General features: G+C 38.5%; 1 protein-coding gene across 4 annotated transcripts in view; it reads right to left on the reverse strand.

Moving 5' to 3' along the window:
* WWP1 (WW domain containing E3 ubiquitin protein ligase 1) overlaps positions 1-14072 on the reverse strand; it is a 113299-nt gene that overhangs the window by 37752 nt on the left and 61475 nt on the right. For all 4 annotated transcript variants that reach the window (XM_046005078.1, XM_046005085.1, XM_046005073.1 and 1 more), the window contains one exon: positions 8682-9018. In XM_046005078.1, the coding sequence (XP_045861034.1) occupies positions 8682-9018 (337 nt within the window). The remainder of the gene's footprint in view (positions 1-8681; positions 9019-14072) is intronic.

The raw sequence follows: 14072 nt of genomic DNA on the forward strand, positions 1-14072 counted from the left end.
CATTCAGTAGCGAATTTTAGAGAAACAAGAGTCCTGTCAGCTTCCTAAGAGAGAATGCATGGGAAATAAACTTTGGAAACCAAGGATGTCTGAAAATGTATTTATTCTATGCGCACACTCAACAGTGTGGTTGGTTACAAAAATTTAGAATGCATTTAATTTCCCTCAACTTAAGTTGCCTAATAGCTTCCTGTGTTGATTCTGAGAACTCTAATGCCATGCTGGTAAGTATGAGATCTGCTTCTAGTCCCTTTTTAAAATCTCTGGAAATTTCAGCATTTTTTTTCTTTGGCCCCAACATACTAAAATTTTCACAACAAGGCATCTAAATACAGATTTAGTTTCACTCGTTATCCTGAATTTTGGTGGGCCCTTTTAATAAGAAAATGTATGTCCTTCATATTTGTTAGGGTTTTAAGGACTTCCTCCCATTTTTCTCTCTTTCTGGAATTTTTCTTACCAGACCCTTTGAACTGGTACTCTAAATTTTCAATTTCATTTCTTTTATTTTAAAAATCTATCTTTTTGTTGTATTTTGGAGGAAATTTCTTTACCTTTATTACCCAAGTTTTCCACTGAATTAGATTTCTAAGAGCTTTTGGTTCTTGGGGTATTCTGCTTTTACACCACCTCATTCTTTAATGTATGTTCTATCCACTCTTATGTCTCTTGAGAATATTAAAACTGTGTGTGGCGGGGCACAGACTGTGGGATTGACTAAAGCAGTATAGAACAAAGCTATTTCATTGGAGGACAAACAGGTATTTTTAGTCTTTTTAGGATGGGGGTTTCAATAGAAGATCATTTCAATCTGGGTGAGAAGGTAAAATCCTGTTGTCAATATTCTGGGATTTGAGTAGGTAAGAATGCTGGGGTTTGCAAACTCACTTATAACTTTATTCACTTACTAATCTCCTAAAGGTTCACTTATGTCCCAGTTTAGCATAGTCCCTGCCCTCAAGTGTGCCTGGTGTTCCCAAGGGTAGAGAACTTCCAGAGAAAACACCTGTAGGCAAGATACTAGTCCTAGCTGCAGGGAGGGGAATTAAGGATTTATTTCTCAAAGTGGCTTTCAATCTTGCTCTTTGTAGTGCCACCTTTACTACCACTTCCTACCATATCCCATGGTGCCAATGCAGAAACCAGGTCTGTCCCCCTCATAGGCCAGAATTCAGCTCTCCTGGGTTTGCTAGGTCAGCTCCACTTAATCATTTTCCAGGTGACCACAGCCTCATGAGAACCTGCATAGAAGCATCCAGCTAAGCCACTTCCAGATTCCTAATCCTCAGAAACTATTTAAGATGGTATGTTTTGTTGTTTTAAACTGCTAAATTTGGGGATAATTTGTTAAACAATAATACACAAGGAAATACTATAAAACCATTCAACTCTTGATCTCATCTCCAGTCTTGATCTCAGAGTCTTGAGTTCAGGCCCCATGTTGGGCTCTACACTGGGTGTGCAATCTACTTAAAAACAAATCAGTAAAATAAGAACATTGAAAAGAATTAAGGTAAACCTACATATTTAGAGGGACAAGCTTCATGAAGGTTTAAGTCTATATTGCTCATCAGTGTAAAAACAGCACAGTGCCTGCAGAAGTGCTTAAGAAATACTTACTAAATATGTGCTGAATGTGAGTTGTACTGACATGGACATACAACCAAATTTTAAAAAGCACTACCAGGTATTTACCTACAGGCTACAAAAGCACCTGGGTGGTTCATTCAGTAAGCATCTGACTCTTGATCTTGGTTCAGGTCATGACCTCAGGGTGCCAAGATCAAGACCCACACTTGCTCCATGTTGGGCATGGAGACTGCTTAGGATTCTATCTACCTCTGCCCCACCCAACACTCATACTTCCTCTAAAACAAAAACAGACTTGAGGGGATATATACATCCTGATGTTTATAGCAGCATTATCAACAATAGCCAAATTATGGAACAAGCCCAAATGTCCACTGACTGATGAATGGATAAAGAGGAGGTAGTAAATATACACAATGGAATATTACTCAGCCATCAAAGAGTGAAATCTTGACATCTGTAACAACGTGAATAGAGTTAAGATGGTATTAGGTTAGGTTAAATAAGTCAGTCAGAAAAAGACAAAATAACACATGATGTCATTCATATGTGGAATTTAAGAAACAATTGTCCCCAGACGAACAGTGGGGAAAGAAAGAGAGGCAAACCAGAAATACTCTTAATTACAGAGAACAAACTGAGGGTTACTGGAGGTGAGGTGGGGGAGAACGGGTTAAGTGGCTGATGGGTATTAAGGTGGGGACTGTTGTGATGAGTGCTGAGTGTTACATGTATGTGATGAATCACTAAATTCTATACCTGAAATTAATACTACACTGTATGTTAACTAACTGGAATTTAAATAAAAACTTGAAGAAAAAAAAAGGCAACCAAAAAACACTGTGTAGAGTATGATCTCATTTTCTTAAAATAATTATACAAGTATATACAAAACAGTAATTTACATAGCTACTCACTAACTTCTTCACCTTTTTCTATCTCTCCTCGTAGAACCTGTCACTATATGACATTACATAATAGGTTGTGTATGCAAGGCCCCAGGCTGGTCAGCCTGCTGTTACACATACTTCACACCGTCAGTCTTGGCCTCTCTTCGCCCTCTGAACACCTAGGGCCTAAAGTCTGACACAGAAAAGCTCTTAAATACTTACTACTAGAATAATATGTAGACACCGTTCTCTGAGTGTTTTTTTTTTTGTTTTTTTTTTTAAGATTTTATTTATTTATTTGACAGAGAGAGATCACAAGTAGGCAGAGAGGCAGGCAGAGAGAGTGAGAAGGAAGCAGGCTCCCTTCAGAGCAGAGAGCCGGACGTGGGACTCAATCCCAGGACCCCGAGATCATGACCCGAGCCGAAGGCAGCGGCTTAAACAACTGAGCCACCCAGGTGCCCCTCTGAGTGTTTTTTTAGTGACTTAAATATTTTACTTGGTCCATGTCTTAGCTTATGAGCAGAAATACATTATACTATTAGGGGGAAAAAATAAACATAACCAAGTGTTCCATTTATATAATGAGCTAGGAAGCTCTATTCTAGTTTTATCTCAGGCAAACTGCAAATATTTCCAATTTAACATTCAATAAATATTCAGTAAGCTCTCATGTTGGAGCCCAAAGCTGGGCTCAATCTCACGACCCTGAGATCATGACCTGAGCTGAAATCAAAAGCTGGACACTTGACTGAGCCACCCAGGCATCCCTAGCCAACTGTTTTTAATTTTTCCAAAATAGGGTCTCATTTCCAAATTTCAGTGTTTTTGCTCCTAACAGAGTTTATCTTTCTCAAACTTTTTCTGTAAAGTGCCAGATAGGAAGTATTTTAGGCTACGCAGGTGAAAAGGCAAAATCAATATTATGTAGGTACTTACTTAATAAGAACAAAAACTCCTGTCACGCCCCACCTCATTTTTCTAACAGCTGGTCCAAGAAGAGATTAACTTGCTGAGCTGTCACTCCCAAAGTGAGATTCTACCTCTTGGGGCACAACAGTTGTCACAACTGAATCCCCAACGTGTGGGTGGTAACCAAGGCCTTGGGCAGCAACGATGGAAGAAGGTACTGATAGGGGAAGGGGTGGTGCAGAGCAAAGGATGATACTCTGGATTGGTCTGGGTGACTCACAGTGACAGCCTGCTAGAGCGATACCCATGGGTCCCAGAAAAGAGGTGAGCTGGAATTGACAAAAGATCAAAATATCCCAATAGTGGAAATTCATGAATACTTCCCAGTAGGTACAAGCTACTTGGCTGAATGATGAGACTTCGCAATAAAATTCTTTAATTTTATGGATCTACATGCTAATTTATAACTGTCACACTATCTCTTCAACCGTAATATTCACCTTTCTAGTATTTAGGTATAGTCTCTCTGTCTCACTAGAACATTATATATAAATAGGAAGGAAGACCTGCCTTTTCGTAAAGTACAAAGGACAGTTACCTCATTCTCTCCTCTACTGCTAACCACTGTGTCCACAGACTCCTCACATCAGAACCTGATCACCCTTTAAAGTCTCTCCAATTTAAATAAACAAACTTTAAAATCTCTCCCATTTTATAAAACAAAAACTAACCCTCAGTTCTCTATCTCCTCTCGCACGTTTCCACCAACCAATCATTCCTTACTCTGTGTGTTCACTGGTAAGAAAGCTTTACATACTAGCTCTCTTTAAATCTTTTCTACACACGAACCCTCCCATTCACCCCATCACAGAGCAGGCTGAATACAGCTCTATTTCCCAGAAACTACTTTGTCAAAGGTCAACAATAAATCATCTCTTTGTTGTTAAATTCAATCGGTGCCTTTCAGTTCTTATCTTACTTGAATTTTTTAGTAGTTTTTCACCTTGTTAATCGTTTCCTCAGAAGCATTTACAAGCCAGGGCCTTTGCCCAGTTGCTCACTCACTCAAAATCATTTGATCGGGCACAAATTCACTTATTTAACAAAATTTATTGAGTACCTGCTATGTGGCAGGCATGGTTTTAGGAACGAGAAGTACAGAAATGGACAAAATAAAGCTCTTTCCAGTCCAGTGGAGAGAAAATGGATAAGACACAACTATATGTCACATGGTGATTTAAGTGTTATAAAGAAAAATAATGAAAGTTATGCTGATTAAAAGAAGTCTACTCCAAAGTGTTCCTGCTGATTCCATCTATATTAAGTTCTGTAACAGGGAAAACTGATCTTCCATCTATAGTGGAAAAAAAAAATCAGAACAGTGATTGTTGAAAAGGTACTCAGAGAACTTTCTGGGATGATGGTAATATTCAATATTTTGCTAAGGGTTTGGGTTAACCAATGTATGTGTTCATCAGAACTCATGAAAATGATATAGTTAAGACTTGTGCATTTCCTTCTATGTAAACTCTACCTAAAAAACTTTAAAAATACTGACTCTAGGGATGCCTGGGTGGCTCAGCTGGTTAAGCGGCTGCCTTTGGCTCGGCTCATGATACCACCATCCTGGGATCAAGTCCCACATCGGGCTCCTTGCTCAGCGGTGAGCCTGCTTCTCCCTCTGCCACTCTGTCTGCCTCTGTGCTTGATCTCTCTCTCTCTGACAAATAAATAAATAAAATCTCTGAAAATACTGAACTCTAGTTAATGATATACAAGCTGAAGAACTGAGGGGCAAAATGTACTGCTGTCTGCAACTCACTAAACTGCATCCAGGGGTACAGGCCTGTGATTCATCAGTCTTACACAACTCACAGCACTCATCATAGCACATACCCTCCCCCCCAATGTCCATCACTCAGCCACCCCATCCCCTTCACCTCCTTATTCCCTCCACTCCCCTCCCCTCCAGCAACCCTCTTCTGTCTCCTGAGATTAACAGTCTCTTATGGTTTGTTTCCCTCTCTGGTTTCTTCTTGTTTCACTTTTCCCTCCCTTCCCCTATGATCCTCTGTTTTGTTTCTCAAATTCCTCGTATCAGTGAGGTCATATGATAACTGTCTTTCTCTGACTGACATATTTCGCTTAGCATAATAGCCTCCAGTTCCATCCACACTGTTGCAAGATTTCATGGATTTTTTGATGGCTGCATAATATTCCACTGTAAAAAAATACATCTTCTTTATCTGTTCATCTGCTGATGGACATCTAGGCTCTTAAAAGTTAGATGGACAGAGACGAAGACACAGGAAATCAAGCAAACAGTAAAAGGTCAATTACACAATCTACTGGTAGACATCGGGGTGTTCACTGTCAAATTCTTTAAATTTTTCTACAGGTTTATAAATTTTCCTAACGAAAAGCTGGGGAAAAATAAGGCAGGGTAAGGGGATGGGTGCAGAGGGGCCTGATTTAACCAGGGGGAACCAGAAAAGGCCCCTGGAGTAAGGCAACATTTGAGCGGAGACCTGATTAAGTCATGCAGATATCAGAGGAATAACATTCCACACAAAGTCTGAGCAAATGCAAAGGTCTTTGGGTGAGATAATGCTTGGCCTAACACTTAAGCATCATCTCCAGACTGAAATACTCTTCTTTCAAAACACTCGTGATTCCACTGGTAATTAGCTATATAGCTGAGCAAGTTACAAAGAAAGGAAACATAGGAACTAGGAAAGATTTCTAAGGAAAGAAAGAAGATGATGTAAATTTGAAAACTGCTAACTTGGACAATTACACAAAGACCTGCCTAAGCCAGAAGAATCAACCTTGCTTCCACTCCTCTAGTCTACTACCTCCTCACAACTAATCACCTTATGAAACTAGCGTCCACCTTAGTGCTAGCTATTTTAAGTTTTCACCTGGATCAGATGCTTCTAAACTTTTCTTTTTTTAAATCACCTTTTTTTTTTTTGAAGATTTTATTTATTTGAGAGAGAAAGAGCACACGATCAAGGGTGAGGAGCAGAGACAGAGGGAGAGGGACAAGCAGACTCTACGCTTAGCACGGAGCCCGATGCAAACCCAGGACTCTGAGATCATGACCCGAGCTGAAACCAAGAGTCGGATGCTTAACCAACTGAGCCACCCAGGCACCCTGGCTTCTTTTTTGATGATAGTTCACAGAATAAGAAGTATGTTTTACATAAATATCTCTGTGTATACTAGACTATTATTTATTTGCAGAATTTATACACACAAACCCACACCAGAAAAATAAACTTTCTGGAAACAATGTTTACTCTTACTACAACTAACACTTCAGTATTTCCTATTCTGGTCTACACCGATTTACTTCAATTATGTGTTCAAATGCTGGCCATAATCTGCTAATGGGGTACAGCCTACAACTTGAAAATCACTTAACTAGGTTAACCACAAAAGTCTCCTAACACAAACATCACATATGGTGGCTACAGGCATGCTGAAGCATTTATTTGGACTCTAGAGAATTAAGTTTCTGAGCTTATCATTTTAAATCATAATGCCTGCTTCTCTCATTTATAAACCAGCCCGGCTGCTATCCTAACTTGTCTCCTTGACTCCTAAAATCTGTCTGTACCACTGCTAGAATAAAATGACCTAACTAAAATGCAAAAAGGACAATGCCACCACCCTGCTTAAAATTCATTATAATGTTCATTCACGGTTTTCAGGAAAATACTCCCACTCTTAGAAAAGTACGAAATTCTTCATAGGACTGCTTACTCTTTAGTACTGCATATGTCAACTTCCTTGAATGCTGAACTCAAGCTGTAACAAAATACTATTTCCTGAATTCTACTTACACATTTTTATGGATGCCAGAGATGTGAACATGAGTTGGCTCTACTGAGAATGAAGCCTTTTACCACCAGCACTTACAGTATTGCTCTGCTAACTCCTAACCCTCTTTTAGACATCCAGTTAACCGTCATCTCTTTCAGAAAGTATTCTTTGATCTCAATAGTGTAGGCTACTCCCCTCAAAGATCTGTGTATGTTCCCACCCACAGCCTGCTAAACTTAGGTCTAACCCAGCTTCAACTACAGTATAGCTGCTGTTTACTTATCTCTACCCTCCCATCAGACCATGAGGTTCTTAACAGCTTCTTAATTGTACTTGTCACAGTGGCAGAAACATGAAACTAGGATAAATGATTAAGCTGCCAAAGACTGAAAACAAAAAACAAGAAGAGATTTTTGAGAGAGGTCTGAAATGCTGGCAGGAAAAAGGGGGATTTCCAGAAGCAGTTGACAATGAACTCTGAAAAAGGTCTGGCTCAGACATACAGATTTGATAGTTACATTGATGGGAAAGCATGACTGCCAACAGAGGAAGACAAACATGCAGACAGAAGAACAAAGGCTAAAAAACCACTATTAGGCAGTGGGCAAAATAAGATGAGGCAGCAAAGAACACTGAGAAAAACAGTTCAGAAAATAAGACAGGGCCATGCACACAATGACTATGATGAGAAACGGAGGACAGTAAGGTTAAGACCTCTAACAGTGCAGTTTCCATAGCTCCACTGCTGAGAGCTGTGCAGGAAAGCACTGTATCCATACGTCTATCAAAGCACTGTCCAACTGTACTGCATCTATGGTTACAAGTCTGAGCCATGAGAAAGAAACTTTTTGAAGTCAGAGAAAAGGAATGATTAACTCATATTAGTATCATCAAAGCCAAGTAAAGAGTCAAAAAAACCTGTTCAGTAAATCTAGGAGAGATGACCAAATGGAATACATAGAATAATTCTTTAAAGGAAATTTGGGGAAGCTAGATATTTTCAATGGGAAAATTTAAAGGGAACTAGGAATTATTAAGCAGCAACGAAAACCTGAGTTTGTAACAGAGGTAATCAGCACTCAGTACTAACTGAAAAAAAGGCTGGCTTCGTTGGAGCCTGGGGAGCAGACCATAAGGGAAGCTAGAGAACTGAGGTAATTATGTAGTATTATGGTCATTCTTCCCTAGAAGTAAAAATAAACCAAGAATCAAATCAAGTGTGTCTTGCAAATTAACATTAGGTTTTTTCTTTTCCTTCATACTGCACATACTTCATTAGTAATTGTTCTCAGTTTTAAAAAGTACTTAGTTTGTGGCAAGTAAATTATATCAATCAGATTCCAACTTTGATTTCAAATTACTAAGCAATGGAAAAATTTTATATACATGTTCAACAGTCATATTATTAAAAAGTTGCTATTCAAATGTAAGTCAAACTTCTAAAACATGTATTTAACATACCCTGATGGCAAAGTTTCTGTGTTGGTACTTCCAGACTGTTGCCGTACAGATTCCACAAACCCATCTGGCTGTCTTAATTTGGCTGCCTCAAAAGCAGAATTATTTCCAGAATTAGAGGCAGCAAGGTCTAAAGTACTTCTAGTTTCAGATCCAAATGCTGCACTGTTAGAAAGAATACATTCATTGTTTTCTGAGGAAGTCAGTATTTCTTGAACTGGAGGATCTTCAACAGTAGTATTAGTGCAATTTGAAGACAAGGCAGTTTCTTCAGATACTATTGCAGTACCCGTGGTGGAAGCATTATCGGTTGGTGCAGATGAGGATGATTCTCCATTAACTGAAAAGAGAAAAATCAGTAAGACAAACTATCAAAGAATGACAAAGCAAACAACTCACCACTTGTACTTATTTAGTACCTAATTTACTCTGAGTAATGTATCAGGTACTGATGAAAATAAAATTATATTTTTTCTTGCTCACATTTTAGAGATGAACATATAAATAATAAAAATTTAAGAATAGGGGTGCCTGCGTGGCTCGGGGGGTTAAAGCCTCTGCCTTCGGCTCAGGTCATGATCCCAGGGTCCTGGGATCGAGCCCCACGTTGGGCTCTCTGCTCCGCAGGGAGCCTGCTTTCTCCTCTCTCTCTGCCTGCCTCTCTGCCTAGTTGTGATTTCTCTCTGTCAAATAAATATTAAAAAAAAAAAAAAAAATTTAAGAATAAAGTTGACCCTGGAACAACACAGGTTTGAACTATGTGGTTTCACGTATATGCAGATTTTTTCCAATTAATACAGTACAACTCTTCATGATTTTAACATTTTCTCTACCTTACTGTACTGTAAGAATACAGTATATAAGATATATACAAAATAAGTGTCAATTGACTCTTTATGTTACTGGTGAGGCTTGATAGTCAACAACAGACTCTTAGTAGTTAAATCTGTTTGCGGGGGGGGGGGGGGGGGGACTCCAAAGTTATACAGACTTTCAACTGGCAGGGGTTAGGGGGTGGGGTGATGTTGGTCCTCCAAATCCCTTGTTGCTCATGGGTCAACTGTGTGTATACATACACTAATAGCTTTAACTTAAGGAAAAGAGAAACCAACATGAGTAAAACATGTTGTTGCTCCAAATGATCAATTTTCGAAGTCTGCATGGTTTATATAAAAACTTTAAATGATCTCTTTCAATCTCCCTTTTCACATGCAAATGGAGCAAATATCAAACAGGTAGCTGATATCAAAAATGCCAATGGGGGAAACACACAGTGGCATTAATTTAGTACTACAGGGGACTGCCAGAAAGATCCAGGAATTCATTCTACACTTTCTGAAGAAATGACTCAGCACTGGGATCTACTAATACAATTTTCTTAATATTCTTTTTAAATGTGATTGATGAATTTCAATTATGTATCACTACTAAAGTGAGCCAAATTAAAACTATAAAGAGATGGGGCGCCTCGGTGGCTCAGTGTTTGGTTAAAGCCTCTGCCTTCCGCTCAGGTCATGATCCCAGGGTCCTGGGATCGAGCCCTGCATCAGGCTCTCTGCTCCACAAGGAGCCTGCTTCCTCCTCTCTCTCTCTGCCTGCCTCTCTGCCTAGTTGTGATTTCTCTCTGTCAAATAAATAAAATATTAAAAAAAATAAAACTATAAAGAGAATAGATTATTGGCCAAAATGAAAAGAAAATTCCACATAAAATTCTAACTGAAATGGGGGAAGAAGACCTAATTAAGAGTAATGGAATCATCAGGTAGATTTTTTTTTTTATAAGAATTTCTTTTTTTTTTTTTAAATAATTTATTTATTTTGACAGAGAGAAATCACAGCTAGGCAGAGAGAGAGGAGGAAGCAGGCTCCCCGCAGAGCAGAGAGCCCGATGTGGGACTCGATCCCAGGACCCTGGGATCATGACCTGAGCCGAAGGCAGAGGCTTTAACCCACTGAGCCACCCAGGTGCCCCATCAGGTAGATTTTTAAAGAAAGAAAAAGATTTAAACACTGGAAAGGAAATGAATATTAAAGTAATCAAACTAAAATTACAAAAAAAAACACAAGAGAATGAATTAAGTTCTGTCCAAATATAGGGGAGAGAATGGCTTTGGAAGAAAAAAAAAAAATACAAGAAATAAAATATTTATAGTTACCCTGTATCAAACACTGTTAGATAACACAGAGAAATAAAAAGAGAATGTGCACAGAGAGCCTAAGTTCTGGTATCCTGAATATGATGCTCACTTAAGAGAATTATTTCATTTAGTATTTACTCTTCAACAGTACAGAAATTAATTTCCAAAACTGGAAAAGCTTAGCAGTAGTCTCTTCAAAGCAAAATAACACTAAATGAGAAAAGAGGAGTAACTGAGAAAAGATAATCCAGCCCAAGAAGAAAGTCATAAACCTTTTGCATACTAAAACACATCACATAAAACACAAACTGTTAGCAACAAAGGAAGAAAATGAAATATTAAATAGCACCATTCAGTTGTTCATGGCAGAAACTTCTCTCCTACAATAATAACTCAACAGTAAGTGCTCTCAGCTCTTCTCTCTATTTGGACCACTACCTCCTGGTCCATCATTTTCTGCTTTCAATACCGGCAACAGCCTCCTAATTTTAGTCTGCCTGCTTTTTCTCTTGCCCAACAACAACTCATTCTCCAAATGACAGCCCAAAGAAATCATTCCCAAAACATGTAACTGATCTTTTCACTCCCCTACTTAAACACACCAGTGAATTCCTACTACTACCAGAATTCCGAACTCTTTAACCACAGCCTATACAGACTACATTAATCTGCTCACAGCTACCCTTGATTTCTCACAATGGCCTTCCTTCTGTTCCTTGAATAAAGCCCCATAAAGTTCCCATTTTGAAGATGTGCACTTGCAGTTCCCATGGTCTCTGGAGTATCTCGTGACTGGCTTCTCCTCATCATTTAGAGTTAATGCTCAACTACATCTTTAGAAAGCACTTGAGACAGTGCTTCAGTACCTTATTTAATGCTATTCCTAACCTGTTTAGTTTCTCTTGTTCTGAAATCATTTTATGTATTTGTTTTTATTTCTTTTCATTAAACTCAGAGGGTGAAAACTTTATCAGACTTGTTTACTCCTGTATCCCCCAACTGTTACAAAAGGCCTGGCATATGAAAACAATAAATATTTGCTGAATCAATAAATTAAAGACAAATCATAGAGGAAGAAATGAACTGAACATATCTCCCTCAAAACTATGCAGATTGAAGAGTGTTAGTAGAAATGTTAAGTACATGAAGATTTAATAACACAATTTATCTGACTTAAATTATAGTTAAAAAGTTTCTTATATACATATTCTATCCAAACACTAAAAATTTTTAGAAAAACTGACATGCCAAAGACCAAAAGAAAATCCCTAATTATACAATAAGGAGGCCACATTCTAACTACCATAAAACTAGAAACAAGTAGGATGCCTGGGTGGCTCAGTGGGTTAGGCGTCTGCTCAGCAGGAAGTCTGTTTCTCCCTCTGCCTGACATTCTCCCTGCTTACACGCTCGCTCTTTCTGATAAATTAAAACAAACTAGAAATAAACAATACAAATACAACATATTAAAATGTTTACCTGAAGTCTGACATAACTTGCTAAACACTTTTTAAGAGTTATCTTATTTGGTCTTCAAAGAACAATGCTGAGACAGATACCAGCTTTATTCCCATTTTACTAGTGAGAAAACTGATACTTTTATGTCCATAAAAATGACAGTTCTCCCCCAATCCAGAATCAATTTGCTTAAAAAATAAACTACTTAGTTAAAGAGGAAATAATAATGAAATTATAAACTTTAGGGGAAATTAATGGCAACGAAAACACTTTTATCAAATGCTAGTGGACAAAGCCAAAGAAGTATCCAAAGATACAAGAAAGAATGGCAATAAATGAGCTTAACAGTCAATTCCAAAGCCAGGCAGGAAAAGTGGTACAAGGAATTAAAAGAACAGTAGAACAGATCAGAATTTCCAAATTTACCTGCTAAGAATCAGTTGAGACCTTGCTAAACATAGATCTCAGTTCCCATTCTAGACTTAATGGATTTCTGGGGGAAGTCTCTAAGGAAGGGTCTGAGAATCTGTATCTTTTTTTTTTTGAAGATTTTATTTATGTATTTGACAAAGAGAGATCACAAGTAGGCAGAGAGGCAGGCAGAGAGAGAGGGGGAAACAGGCTCTCCGCTGAGCAGAGTGGTGCTCCGGCTGATGCCGGGCTCGATCCCAGGACCCTGAGCTCTCGACCCGAGCTGAAGGCAGAGGCTTTACCCACTGAGCCACCCAGGTGACCATGAGAATCTCTATTTTTAACAAATGCTTCAGATGATTCTTACCAGCAAATGTGGAGAAACTATTAAGTACACCTTTCTGAGTTTTATAAAGAAAACCATGGTATGAATAACATTAGGAATGCCACGAATCACTTTTTATCAGTAAGTCTCAAATACATAAACTACAGGGCACCAGCCTGGCTCAGTTGGTAGAGCATGCGCCTCTTGACTCCTGAGCCCCACTTTGAGTGCAAACATTGCTTTAAAAATTTAAAAAAAAAATCTTAAAAAAAAAAAATAAAAGCTAAGCTTTGAAATACATTAACTAAATCAAAAGTAAGATAAATTGAAAAGAATCCTCATAGGGCACCTGGCTGGCTGGCTCAGTTGGTGGGCATGTGATTACTTAAAAATAAAATCTTTAAAAATAAAAGAAAAAAGAAAAAGACTCATTACAATAGAAATGAAAAAGGTGATATAAGCTCTAATATCATTCCACCAAAGCACAAGACTCACTTGAGTTTTCTAAGAAAATTCTATGAACCCTTCAATGAACAGATCACTCCCATGTTACTTAAAATAGTACATTAGGGGGCACCTGGGTGGCTCAGTGAGTTAAAGCCTCTGCCTTTGGCTCAGGTCATGATATCAGAGTCCTTGGATCAAGCCCCGCATGGGGTTCTCTGCTCAGCAGGGACCCTGCTTATCAAGACTTACCCTGATATCAAGACTTGAGGCGATATCAAGACTTGAGGCGAGATCAAGAGTTGAGCACTTAACCCACAGAGCTACCCAAGGGTCCCAACAACATGCATTTCTTAAATGTCACAGAACCCATATAACACAAAGTATGAGCCTTGATGTAAACTATGGACTATAGTTAATAATAATGTATTTATACTGGTTCATTAATTATAACATATATACCACAGTAATGCAAAATGTTAATAGGGAAAATTCTGAGTGGGCATATCTTTGATTGGAGAAATTATTTTTGATATATATCTGTGGTTCTCAACTGCAGACAAATTTGTCCACCACTCCAAAGACATTTTAGCAATGTCACAGCTAGAGGAAAGAGAG

The sequence above is a fragment of the Meles meles genome, chromosome 1, assembly GCF_922984935.1.
Source record: "Meles meles chromosome 1, mMelMel3.1 paternal haplotype, whole genome shotgun sequence".
In the NCBI taxonomy this organism is placed as follows: domain Eukaryota; kingdom Metazoa; phylum Chordata; class Mammalia; order Carnivora; family Mustelidae; genus Meles; species Meles meles.